The 14146-nt window shown below is 38.1% G+C and overlaps 2 protein-coding genes across 2 annotated transcripts; one reads left to right on the top strand and one right to left on the bottom strand.

Moving 5' to 3' along the window:
* The first annotated feature begins 6629 nt into the window (after nt 1-6629).
* On the top strand, nt 6630-11599 carry LOC104429810 (lipase). Its single transcript, XM_010042618.3, has 10 exons — nt 6630-6949; nt 7652-7731; nt 7936-8001; nt 8108-8155; nt 8267-8334; nt 9020-9092; nt 9178-9339; nt 9679-9873; nt 10600-10688; nt 11170-11599. The coding sequence occupies exons 1-10, from the start codon at nt 6880-6882 to the stop codon at nt 11381-11383; spliced, it is 1065 nt and encodes a 354-aa protein (XP_010040920.3). The 5' UTR covers nt 6630-6879; the 3' UTR covers nt 11384-11599.
* A 115-nt stretch (nt 11600-11714) lies between these two features.
* Nucleotides 11715-13268, bottom strand: LOC104425780. Its single transcript, XM_010038579.3, has 3 exons — nt 12739-13268; nt 12571-12659; nt 11715-12241 (listed from the first exon to the last, which is right to left on the bottom strand). Exons 1-3 carry the CDS (start codon nt 13145-13147, stop codon nt 12197-12199), a joined length of 543 nt encoding a protein of 180 aa, XP_010036881.2. The 5' UTR covers nt 13148-13268; the 3' UTR covers nt 11715-12196.
* Nucleotides 13269-14146: the final 878 nt, after the last annotated feature.

Raw genomic sequence — 14146 nt, 5'->3', positions numbered from 1 at the left:
ACGATCCCTATGTCTTCCTTCTCATCTCTTCATTCAAAATACTACTCTTGGCTAAATCCATGGTAATTGTACCATCTGGGGCAAAATTAGACAAAGATGTTCGGAACGTCTCCCATGAATCCGGCAAAGTACCAAGCAACCATAATGCTTGTATCTCATCATCAAACTTGATTCCCATCGCAGCCAACTAATTTATAATTCCTTGAAAAGAATTTAAATGATCAGTCAAACGAGTACCATCATGATATCTCAGAGCCATCATCTGTTTTATCAAAAATAACTTATTATTCCCAGTCTTTCGAGTGTATAACTGTTCAAGCTTATCCCATAAACTGTGTGCATGTGTTTCCTCAATAATATGGTTTAAAACATTATCATCTACCCACTGCCTGATATAACCACACACTTGACGATGAAATATAGACCATTCAGCGTCAATTTTATTCTCTGGTTTCTCCTCAGCAAATACAGGCAAATAAAAATCTTTCACATATAAAAGATCTTTCATCTTCCCTTTCCAAATATGATAATTCAAACCATTCAGTGTAACCATTCTACTCGTATTCGTTTCTATTGTTTAACACGAGGCAGAAAAATCAAACAATAACATGTTGCTCTGATACCACTCTGATGGGAGAACGGTAATAATTCGAACAATATTGAATCAACGCAGCAGAATAAAATAATCTCTCCTCTTGTGTAAACCTAATAGGAATCGATATAGTATAGTAAAATAAATACTAAGCACACGAACACAAGACGATTTTTTACGTGGAAAACCTCCTCGATGTGAGGAGATAAAAAACCACCGGACCGGAGTCTACCTAAAAATCTTCACTATCAATAAAATTGTTCTTTTTTAGCAAATACTAGAGGTACATAGCAGCAAACACCTCAAGAACGTAATTCTTGGTAATACACATGAACTTCACAAGAGATCAAGAATAAATCTGACCAAAAACGCAAGTTTTGATCAATCCATGAAAAACCTGATGTATGGAGCTTCAAAAGAAAATCAAACCATTCAGATTCGATTAAATTGTGCCACGAACATGCTGACAAAATTTCAGCTCAATCGGACCATGAATCGACCTTCGACACCAGCTTGATGTAAATCAGATATTACCCCAAACCTCAAATTATCTGCTTTCTGTTTTTCTCTTGTTCCTATTTCCTTTTCTGCCGCTACCTCTTTATATAGATAATGAAAAACCTTATTTCCTCATACAACTTATTATATGGGCTCAAGCCCTTTTTAGGCTTGCAACTCATTAGGCTTCCTCCACATAGGAGTGAACCCAGCTAAAAATATTTTCTCTTTTTAGAAAATATAACAAAATTTGCAGCTTAAGAATAACTCTATGCTAAATAAGATACCAAATTTCTCTAGGAAATGATATTAAACTAGTATTTGACAATGTATCTTTGGTAAAGATGCACCTCGCGGCGGATATGAAGGCTAGTAACAGCATTACCCTTTAATCTAGCCAACATTCAAGCTCAGATTTCGAATCAAACATTCATCGTTTGAGTGCCGATAGAATGTGCATTATCGAGAGATCAAACGGAAACATAAGTTAGCAAACAGAAAGGGCTCGAAAAGTACTTTGAGGAACAATGCATACAAGCCCTTGTCATCCCGTTGAATACACTTCTTTTGTGGTTCCCATTTGAGCAGTTGATGAGATCAAAATCAATTGTTAGGTAGAAATGGCTTTGATTCAGGTGATTGGTGCAAATCGTGGCTCATCTGCTCCTACCATGGAGCTCGGCTCGCTCTGCACTCCCTTGTAGCTTGTTCTCATTGATGAGATAGAAACATTTTGACTTGAAAATGTGGGTTTGTTTCTCTGATGACTTTGACCTAAAAAAAATAGTGAAAAACATCATAGTTTGTGCAAAGGGGATAGAACCAACCGAGGTTGCAATGGAACGTTTGCAAAGTGAATTAAGGGCATAAATTGATGGAAAAAGATATCTCTTAGTCTTAGATGATTTATGGGATGTAGAACAAGAAACATGGCTCAGCTTAAAAAATTTTATTGATGGGAGGTGCTAGAAGAAGCAAGATCCTCATAACTACAAGCCTTGCTTTTTGTTGCAAAGATCACCAGCCCTACTCCACCTCATCTTCTCGGGGCTTATCTGAAAGTGCGTCTCTTCATTTACTAATGCAAATGGCTCCTCCAAGAGAAGAAGGGATACAAGATCCTAACAAGCTATCTATCGCCAAAGAGATAGTTAGAAAATGTTCTAGGGTTCCGTTGGTTGTTCAAACTATTGGGAGTATACTATTCTTCAAGGAAAGTAAACACATATGGTCACAATTTAAAGATAATGAGCTCCTAGATGTGTCTCAAAAGGAAGACCGTATAATATCTGTTCTTGTAAGTTATGACCATCTTCCTTCACATTAAAAATAATGTTTCACATTTTGTTCATTATTTTACAAAGATTATGAGATAAAGAAGCTGACTTTGACCAATCTCTAGGGTTGCGCATGATAAAATTTCTATTTCTTGATTTCTCTATTTCTTTGTTCCTCGGAACAGGTTTCGAATAGAAATCCGTTTAATAATGCAATTTGATTTCTCTATTTTTGAAACAGATTTCTATTCCAGAAAATTGATTTGAATGAGAAATCAGAAGTTAGAAATTGTAGCTTCTCTTGTTTCAAATAGAAACAAAAATTATTTCCTTTTCTCCATCTTTTAGAAATAGAATTTTTGTTCTCAAATTAACAAAAGAGGTTATCATACCACCTTTATTTAATGTTGTCCCATAAGAGGTTCTTATGGATCCTAAGCATAAACATTACTTCAAGGTAGAATTCTCATATATTCCTTTATACCATGAATTTTATTTTGTTGATAATCTTGTATAATACTAGTCTTTGATAAAATGACAGGGCTGTATAGGCGCTATTGATGGCACCCACATTCATGCTTATGTACCTATATCGAAGCAAATCCCATTTAGAGGTAGGAAATGCACCACCACTCAGAATGTGATGTGCGTTTGTTCATTTGATATGAAATTTATTTTTGTATATGCTGATTGGGAAGACTATGCCAACGATTGTCAAGTGCTTGCAGCAGCATTGGAGACTCCTCACTTGGAATTTCGTTGGCCACCACCAGTTATTTGTTTGTCCTTTAAGGAGTAATTTTCTTTATGATCATATTTATAGTTACAAATTATGACCAATGTATGAATACATTGTTGTAGGCAAATACTATGTCATTGATTCTGGTTATGCAGCAACTCCGGGATTTTTAACTCCTTTTAGAGGTGACCGGTATCATTTAAATGAGTATAGGGGTATAGCGAGACGGCCAACAACTGCAAAAGAATTGTTCAACTATAGGCATTCTTCTTTAAGAAATGTCATTGAAAGATCATTTGGGGCATTGAAGAATTATTTTATTTATTTATTTTGAGACACATGCCCTCATTTGCAATTCGAAAGTAAGCACATATCGTAATTGCATGTTGTATCATCCATAATTACATCCATGATTAAGACAAGATGGATAAGAACTTTTCCCTATATAGAGATCCGATGTACTTGGCTGAACCTACATAGGATGAGCTTGCAAATGTTCAGTTGACCGAGAAGGGAAACCAAATAAATACGCTTAGGAAAACCATTGCCAATAAAATGGCAAGGGATAATAATATGCCAGAAATTCCATGAAATTGTATTTTTAACTTTTGTAATGTATTAGTATTATTTTGACTATTATTTTGTATTTGAGGATTTCCTATGTTGTTATCTATCCAATTTTTATTCCTAGAAATAAAAACTTTATTCTGTTATCAAATGGAATTATGTTTTGAAATAGAAATTTTGAGTTGTTATCAAACGGGTTTCTCTACTCGGAAACTTGTCAGGGAATAGAAATTGACAAATCAATTTATGGCCAAAAATCAATTTCTATTCCAGAAATTTTATCATGCGCAGCACAGCCGAGGTGGCTAAAAGGATTTATCCAGCCATCAAATAAAAGTTGGCATTTAGAATATGCTACTCAAGGATATTTCATGGATCTACTTTGGAGAAACTTCTTCCAAAATTTTCAAAATGATCCATTCACGAGCGAGGAGACTTGCAAGATGCATGATTTAATGCATGATCTAGCTTGCATTGATGCAAGGGACCAAATGTCGAGCAGCATGGGATGACACAAAGTCTATGTCACGCCTCAATCCTCGAGTGCGTACCCATCCCTCGGTGGTCGACAAATTTGCGATGTTTCAGGACGCATCGCCGACCCTTTCATTTTAATACGCATGCGGAAGCGAAACAAATCACCTAACAACCAACAATTTGAGAGAGAGAGAGAGAGAGAGAGAGCTTTCATTTTAATACGCATGCGGAAGCGAAACAAATCACCTAACAACCAACAATTTGAGAGAGAGAGAGAGAGAGAGAGAGAGAGAGAGGATGAGGGAATGAGGAGAGAGAAATGAGTCTTCTTTTACATTCAATGCAAACTTGCATTATTGTCCTTCATCCATCGTTGTCTTAAACCAGGGGTTCAAGAAAAAATCTTGGCCCTCTATTAGGCCACATGCTTAATACAAGATCAATGGCTTGGATCGCTTCTTTACTGTTCATACGAGTTACTATTCATGTAGATCACTATTCTCACACACTATTCATGCACATAAGGCTTGGGCATAACTCATCCAATTTGGGCATTAACAAGCTTAATGAGCCTTTAATTAAGCTTAACAAACTTGGGCTTAACTCATCCGATTTGTGCTTTAACAATCTTAGTGGGTCTTTAATTGAGCATGATGCCCATTGGGCCTAACTCAGGCGTGTAGCCCACTGGGTTTCCAATGGTTGGCCCACTTTTCCAAGACCAAAGATTGGGGCCAAAACTATTCGCAGGGTTATATGTTGACTAAGCTTATCGTGGATATTTCTTAATTATCCACAAAGGATACTTGTAACTAGACCGAGGTTCATGGCTAATTTTGACTGGAAATGGCTTTAATGAGGCCTATATGAATTGGGGGGTCTCTTGGGTATTGTTGCACAACTAATCCATGTTTGAGTCTAATCGGTCTATGGATGATCTTCGATTGTTATGTAACCAAGCGAAAATCGATTTACTTACTTTAATCCATGGTTACTTACAATGATTTAGGGTCATTGAGGATTATTATAATGATTGTGCAAAATCACTCGCAATCAATACACACACACATATATATATACACATACATACATACATACATACATACATACATACATACATACATACATACATACATACATACTTAGGCCAAATCGATCTATAATTATCCATTCAATTACTTGTACCCATGTAAGGTCGTCTTGCATCAATCTTTATAGTTGAGTTACTGTTTCATGATTGAGTACTCTAGTTGAGTGCATTTCTGGATCCATAATTACCTTTCCCAATTAGATAGTTGACGTATAAATAATACTTAAATCAGTCCATAGTCTATTGTCGTTAAGGGCACATCGAAGCTTTAGACCATTCCTCGAGTTTAGGATATAGTTCAAATTTGAGGATATCACAACGAGAGATGTCATCGCCCGACACAGGAGAGGGGTGCCCTTGTTTGACACCGTTGAGGGCAACCTCACTTGAGTTAGGTGAGGGTTGCCTTTGCCCAATGCTAGTGGGGGGCCCAATGCTAGTGGGGGCAACCGCCATCAATCGTCAACAGCCATATCCGTGAAGGGAAGAGGAAAAAGAAAGAGGAAAGAAATAGAAAAGGATAAAAGAAAAAAAGATGAAAAAAAATTAAAAATATAGTTACAATTTTTTTTACCAAAGTATCCCTTCTCCAATGGTTGAAAAAGTCACCATCAATGAAAGGCTTTTATTTGAAACGATTTAGCCACTTTAAGCTTTTCTTTGAAATAATTTGGTTACTTCATATCTTTATTGGAAACAATTTTTACTTTAGACTTTTATTTGAACAAATTTGAAAAAACTATGACACTTTATGCCTTTTTAAAAAAAAAAAAAAAAAAAAACCTTTTGTGTTTGATGTATTTGTTATACACAATTTACTTAAAAATTATCCTTTTAGTTATGCTTAAATTATTTTTGGACAACATCATCCTAGTATAAAATAAATGTATATAAATACAATTTGTTAACAAAATAATAATTTTTTTTTTTTGTCGGAAACACAATAATTAGGTATCCATCAACCCAAAAAAAAAGTAATTTTTCGAAAAGAGGCACATCAATTTTGTTCCAAATAGAGAAAGAAAAGAAAAGAAGGCAACCATTAGTCTTAAATCAAAAATGGACCCCACATTTAACCTTAATAATGTTCTTTTTGCTAAAATAACCTCAATAATTGTTATTTGAGAAGAGTCTAAAGAGTGGAAATATGTCGGTCTCAATTTCTTTCAAGTTCGTACAAGAAAAGTAGAATCTCACGTCAACAACAAGAGCTGATCAGGCACGACTGCGCAAGGCAACGCCACATTTCCGAAAACACCCACACCCAAGCACCCAAATCACCGTAGTACGACAGAGGCACCCTCGAAAATCCCGCCCAAAATCATGGGCAAATCTGGAACATCGCGAAACAAGCAAGCCCCACCCGTCCCCTGTCCATCTCGCGGTCGGACTCCCTCCGTCGTCGCCTTCCGCGCCAGTCGAAGCGATTCCCCATAAACTCAGCACCGCACGGAAGCTGCCCAGTAGCGAATCGGACCGTATCGCCGCCGCGCGTCCTCCGAGACCCCTACCGGCCGGTCGCGATCCGCCGATCGCCGATGGATTTTCCCGTTTCCTCCTCGATTAGCGTGGCTTGCGTCGGCGGAGCGAATCGGCGGCGATTTCTTCTGTTTTCGGTTTGATTTTGGAGCTGCGGGCGATGGAGCGGGGGAGGCGGTGGTTAGGGCTGGCGTTCTTGCTATGCCTATCCGCTTCTTGCGTGGCGAGAGGTAGGTTGTGATTCTCCCTGTTTTAAAGCTCGCGAGGGTGCGTGATTTCATGTGTTTTGGCTTTGATTGCTGGTGCTTTAGTGAATTTTGGGGCTGTGGAGTATTTTTGGGTGCGGTTTTTGGAGTCAATTGAGTTAATGCTCACCGGGTGGAGTTGGATTTTGTGAAGGAATGGAAAGTCTCTGTGGTGTGGTTGCAGGCATGGTTTGCTTTGTTTCGTCTGTGACTTCAACTATACTGCCATTTTAATGGCACTTATGATGAAGTTTCGCGGCCAAATATAGGCGACATATCTGGGGGTTATAGAGTGCTGATACATGTGGAAACTCATGAGTATGTTGGGCGCTAAATTAATGGAGATTGTATGAAGGCTTGTTGCCGATATGGAACTTAGTTTCAATAAAGTACAAACTTTTATAAGAAATTTTACCTTTTCTTTTTCCTGATTTAACTTGGAGATGCTTTTATTGGAAAACCATTTTCCATTTTCGACTAACTTGAAGAATGGGGCTGTCATCTTGTGCCATCAAGTTAATTGTCTTGTAGACTAGATTGTGACTAGAATGTTGTCTCTAACCGACTGGATGTCGTTGTTTGCTTTTAGTAAGTTGGAGTCGTCCGGGCAAGCTAAATGTTTGATGGACCTATATTTCTACTCAGGATGTTTAATTTGGCTCTGACATCTTCTCCTGTTATGTACAGAACTTAAGGTCAAGCACAAAGACAGTGGCCCTGCTTATAATCACACCCTTGCCACAATAATGGTGGAATATGCATCTGCAGTAAGCATTACCATATACTTTCTTTCCTCTATTTTTGGCTCATTTCAAAAGATGTAACTTAGTAAGATTATCGCTAGCCACCTGCCTGTAGAAACAAATTTCTGTTTAAGTTCTCCATATGTTGAGACTTTGAAAGTCATTTCTCTAGCCTTAGTTCTTCTTTTCTTCACTTGTAGTTTTAACTGTCTACAAGTTTATTTGTAGATTTACCTTTCAGATATGCAAGAACTTTTCACGTGGACATGTCCCAGATGTGGTGACAAAACTGAGGTAATTGTCTAAAATTAACATGCTTACTAATTCAGGGGCTCATAGGTTAGATATTGAGTATGTTTTAGTAGTTGAGCTGACAATCTATGTTCTGACATGAAAACAGGGATTTGAGGTCATAGAGCTTGTCGTGGATGTACAGCACTGTTTACAGGTTAATTATGACCTGACACTCTGAACTTGTGTCATTGCTTAAGTTGGTATTCTCAGTTAGTGGTCTTTTTATGCCTTTTGTTTATGATGGATTTCAATATATTTTGTGCAGGCATTTGTGGGGGTAGCACAGGATCTTAATTCTATAGTAATTGCATTCAGAGGGACTCATGGAAACAGGTTTTGACATTCGGATGGCTACTCTGTCTTAGCGTTGCCTCCAAAATTGGAACCATGCTTTTTTACTTGTACTGTGCTATGTATATGCAAAGTTGTAGGAGTGTCACCGTGATGGATGGTATTATGGTCTTAGGGGAAGTACAAACACTTGTGGATCTTAAGAAATGAAGTTTTATTTCTTTTTTTTTTCATAAATATATCTGAAGTACTTCATTTTGTTGACTTTCGTGTCATTATAACTGTGGAATAACTGGCATATCAAATAAATCTTTGGTGAATGGCCACAACTGTGCTCACAAATTAATAAGTGCACCATCTTCTCCCTATTTTGGAAGGGTATTAGGAAAAATGTTATAGACTTTGCTAGTGTCAGTGCCATTGACCTGCTTGTTGATGACTGTTCCAGATTTTTTTCTCATCGAAGCCGCTTTTATTTTTATCTCATATATGAGGAAATAATGACTACTTAATTCATTTAATGTTTATACCCATCCAAGTCAGCGTCATCATTTTTTTATCAGAATTTATCAGTTATCAGTTATTTTTTGCATGTCACAATTGTTTGATGCTTGTTCCATTGTTCTCATTTCTGTAATCACCACTTGCATTTATCATGTTTCTTGCACTACATTCATTGGTGTCAGTGTCTTCATGGTGCAGTGATGACTTGATTTTACTATTGCAGCATCCAGAATTGGGTTGAAGACCTTTACTGGAAGCAGCTTGATCTAAATTATCCTGGCATGCCTGATGCAATGGTACATCTTCCAATCTCTTTGTTAAGTCTTTTGGTGCATATTTTTGGTTTAGTTAAGGCATCTTTTGATATGTCAACTGTTTCAGGTGCACCATGGATTTTATTCTGCTTACCACAACACAACCATACGGCCTGGAATTCTAAATGCTGTTAAAAGAGCAAAAGAGTTGTACGGGGATGTCAATATCATGGTGACAGGACATTCCATGGGAGGGGCTATGGCAGCATTTTGTGGACTTGATCTCAGAGTAAGGATTCTTATACCTATGTTAGCAGAGATGGAGTAGCTTCAAGGTTGTTCAAGTCTCTGAGATTAGCTCTGAGAAGAAAATGAGTCTCTTCTGCATAGTCCTACCTGAATGGTACTAGCTTTTGAAATTCATGCAAAACTGTTTTTATCTCACACTCTGCAAATCAATGATAACTTTTTAGCTTTGGTCGAAGCTTGATTTTGTTACATGCCATTGAGTAGAATTTTGCCTTTTGCCATTTGTTCAGCAGCTTATGTGCAGCACTGGATCCTATCTATAGAGCATTCTTGCAAAATATGTGAATGTGTTTCTGACTAATTGCTGCTTATACTCTAGGTAAATTGTCTAGCTGAGAGTGTTCAGGTTATGACATTTGGACAACCTCGTATTGGCAATGCGGTTTTTGCATCCTACTACAGTGAACTTGTGCCAAATTCTTTTCGGGTTACCAATGGGCATGACATAGTACCTCATTTGCCTCCATATTATCATTATTTCCCGCAGAAGACCTACCACCACTTCCCAAGAGAGGTAAATTTACTTCTTGCTGTCTGATGGAGATTATGAGCCGTGTCTGCCCTAGGGAATATACTTTCCGTGATTTGCTTCATATGGCACCTCATTGTGTTTTGAGTTTTGTCAAAATTTCTAGAGCATAAATTATCAGTTTCCCAAGAAAATTTGTGGCTTTTCATTTATGATCTGTTGTTGAGATTACCTATTTACAGGGAGGATGTTTCTATGACATTAATTGCTCTCTAGGCTTTCTGCCTGCCCTGGCTTTGTAGTTTTTATTATGTTCAGTTGCTGACTTCTTGTTATTCTTACTGGATTGCTCTATAATCATAATCTGGTACTAAGGCCAGCTTTGATTAAATTTGTATTTGTCTGGTAGAAAAACTGATTGACTACATTATGGCACCTCATTGTGTTTTGAGTTTTGTTGAAATTTCTAGAGCATAAATTATCAGTTTCCCAAGAAAATTTGTGGCTTTTCATTTATGATTGGTTGTTGAGATTACCTATATACAGGGATGATGTTTCTATGTCATTAATTGCTCTCTAGGCTTTCTGCCTGCCCTGGCTTTGTAGTTTTTATTATGTTCAGTTGCTGACTTCTTGTTTTTCTTACTGGATTGCTCTATAATCATAATCTGGTACTAAGGCCAGCTTTGACTAAATTTGTATTTGTCTGGTAGAAAAACTGATTGACTACATTATACTGATATCTAAACACATTAAATGCTTTAATTCCAGGTATGGCTTTATAATGTAAACTTGGAGAGTTTGGTCTATACAATTGAGAAAATTTGTGATGATACTGGGGAGGACCCATCATGCAGCAGGTAAACACATCCCAGATGTCGCCTTTTTCCTTGTCTATTGTTTGCACCTGCTTATATTTGAAAATTTTGTATACCAAAGTTTATGTATATTAAGTTACAATCAAACTTGGTTTGCTAATTTTTAAGACACTGTACTTATAAAAATCGAATCTAATCTTTACAAAATATAAGTATGCAAGGTTTCAGAAGTTCAGGTTTCTCTCTGAAACTTGGACTTTTTAGAGAAAATGCACCCTTCCAGCATTTTGGTTTCGTGTGTTAAGTTCAGTCTTTCGCCCTCTCCAGTTGAATATATTCACCCACTCAATCTGTCTTGCCACATTAGGTTTACGTCGATTTTTTAAGGAAGTTTAGTCAACTTTTAAGGGAAGTGGGGGACGCATGATCAGGAGATAGAAAAGTCAGAGAAGTTTGGCCTGTCTAGGGCTGCGTCTGTGCGCAAGAGCTTTTTCTCACAGTTAACATGGATTAATCCTTGCAGGTCCGTTACAGGGAGCAGCATTTCAGACCATTTAGTTTACTTCGGGGTGGAGTTGATGGGCGACCCATCAGGATCATGCAGAATAGTCACAGACCCTCATATAATGAAATATGGAACTGCAGATCCTGAGGGAAATCTTGTATTATCCAAGACTCCCGTTGGCTCCGTCTTGAGATCTGGTGCGGGATCAAATGACGGGCAAAGCATTCTTTAGGATTATGTTCTCTTGGGGAGATAATTTTCTTCAGCAACGAATATATTAAAGTAGACGGTGCAAGCATGTAGAGCAAGCTTCATCATTCTTTGTACAGTTCTTCTAAAGAAGACACGATGTCGAATAATTCACGTGCTTCGGCTTGGAAAGGGTTGTATATAAAGCAGTGAGTCACGTAGACCATCCTCATCAATACGAATAATATTTTACTTCCTATAAGTTTCAATTCTTGTGCATTGTGCCTGTCCATGAGAGATCCATGAAGCGCTTTATTATTGTACACTGCTTATGGAGTTCTATCATTAGGTTATAGAAAGTTCAAGCTTTCTGCAGAATGGGACATCTATCACCAATTGCCAAAAAAGCTGGCTTCATTACATCTCTGTGGCATGTTGCGAACTGTATAGCGTAAATCATAAGCTGAGCCTGTACTGTAAAGGCGTAATCAACCCTAACCTACCCAGGCTGCTGTTGATTTGATCTTCTTCAGTGGATAAACTACAAGGTGATCGGAAGTAGATCAAGCGGGATTCTCATGCGGAGTAGTAACATGAACCCAATTCGATAAAATTCAATCCAAAATGGTTATGGGTTGCCATTTGCAATGAAGTTGATGAGACGTTCGTTTGCCATTATGAACTCAAATCGTTCCAAGTCCACAATGGACTATCGGGACATTGTTGTAGCATTCAAGTTGTGATAAAAGCTGTACCTCAAGAGGTTATCATAGTAAATTACAATGCAATAGTACGAGAGATAAAGGAACCTTCCATCTGCATTTGGCTCCTACCCAGTTAATGCCGAACTCTTTCTTCAGTTTGGCTTCTGGTCGCTAGCTGCTGCATTTGCGGCGGCTCCCTGCACATACGAGAATTTCTGTCGATTCAGTTTTTTTTTTTCCTGCATAGTTCTGTTCACACAAAGCTTATACGGGCCTTAGTGATCCATTTATGCTCAACTGATTTCGCAGGTACAGATCAATGGATAGTTTCTCGTAGAACTCTCTAGATTTTCAGTTCTTAGATATTTGTTTTGCGTTAGCAGTATATCATCTCTTGATCAAACAGCAGGAATAGTATCGTCATAACAAAATTTCACTGTTTTCTTGATCTAACCTTAAGAAAGCACCAGCATCAAAATACCCTGTTTACATGTGTTCTTGGAAATTACAATCCAATTGAATTTACCTCTGCACTTGTTACTTTCGATTCATCAACTGTCTGGGCAGATTCCAGTTCCTTGGTCGAGTTCTCTTCTTTCACAACCTCAGCCTCTCCTGCTCAAAAAATGAATCAAAATTAGACTAACATCGAGTGTTTGCTGTCTATATTAGCTTAAAGCCTTTTCTTCTTTACCCTTGTCCGTTTCTTCTTTCTTCTCTTTGACGACATTTTCTGGCGCGACGCTCTCAGCTGACGCAGCACTCTCAGCTGACGCAACATTTGCACTTGAATCCACCTCCTTCGTCGAAGAGGAGTCATTCGTTACGGCCTCCCCATCTTTCCCTTCGCCTGCTGTAACCTCAGTCTCTTGGGTTACGTCCCCAGCGTCGGCTGCCCCCTTCACATTTTCACCTCCAGAGCCGGTGTTCACCTCGCTTTCCCCTTCTTTTTGTGTGGACCCGTTTGTGCCATTGGTGTTGGCCGCTTCAGGGGTAGTGTCGGCATCCTTTTGGATTTCCTTTGGCTCGTCGATGTTCGATTTCTTGCTGAGGCTGATGGTGTTTCCAGCGGCAACATCGTGCTTCGATTCACCGCAACCCATGATTCCGGATCGAAAGAGGGAGGGACTGCTCTAATCGACCTCCCTTCCTGTCTCTGGCTTTGTGATTTCTAAGTAGTCTTTTCTTTTTGGATGTTGCAGTCGGTTGGTGTTTTGCCTGCAATTGAGGAAAGAAACCGTTTTTTCTGTTTTCCATTGATGGTGGAAAGAGGTGTACGTCTTCTGTCAGGCAACTAAAATGGTCTTTGCATTGTGAAGAATTGGGCTGGCAAGTCATGGGGTGTCATTTGATTGGGTTTGATGTATTGGGAAAATGTTTTGTACATTGTGCCACACTTCATTGGATTAGGTTTCATGTTTCCGGATTGATAAAATGTCCATGCTTCGATGACATGACTTAAATAATTATAATTACTTCATATTCAATTTTCTTTTACGATAAGTAAAGTATGCATCAAGATTATATATCGATACGGTTTCGGTGCACAACTTGTCCGTGATCTCTTTTTGTTTCAGGAATAATTTGTCAAAGTGAAGACTTGGTAATTCAGTTTTAATTTAATTGAAAAAAAACTAAAATACATTGGTTGGTCAAATTAAATATCTTTGAAAAGGTCATTTCATGATAGGATGGAGACACCCATCCAGGGAAAGATAAAAGAAGAGTCTTGAACCTTAAGACAGGGTAAGGAATGGGTTGAACACAAAGGAAGATGTTGAAGGATTTGATTCTCAAAAGTCAGAATGCAGCATGGTACGTGCCACGTCTCCATGTCATAATTCATATACCATGTGAAATTCATGCCACATGCATGTCATGTGCCATTGTATGCTATGCCAAATCATCATATCAGATGCCATGATATGGAAATATAAAAAACACACCGAACTTTTTGACCTAATGTGATCATTTCAATATCTCTAAGCAAATTTCCACATTGACAAGACAAATTTGCCTCCTTATGAATTCATTTTAGCATCTTACTTAGAGTTTGGGGGATTTTTATATTTTGAGTTGGTTTTAAGTGTTTTTGTCTGGGT

The sequence above is a fragment of the Eucalyptus grandis genome, chromosome 2 (genome assembly GCF_016545825.1).
Source record: "Eucalyptus grandis isolate ANBG69807.140 chromosome 2, ASM1654582v1, whole genome shotgun sequence".
In the NCBI taxonomy this organism is placed as follows: domain Eukaryota; kingdom Viridiplantae; phylum Streptophyta; class Magnoliopsida; order Myrtales; family Myrtaceae; genus Eucalyptus; species Eucalyptus grandis.
The sequence above is the reverse complement of the archived record's forward strand: the minus strand, read 5'-3'. Positions and strand labels throughout refer to the sequence as shown.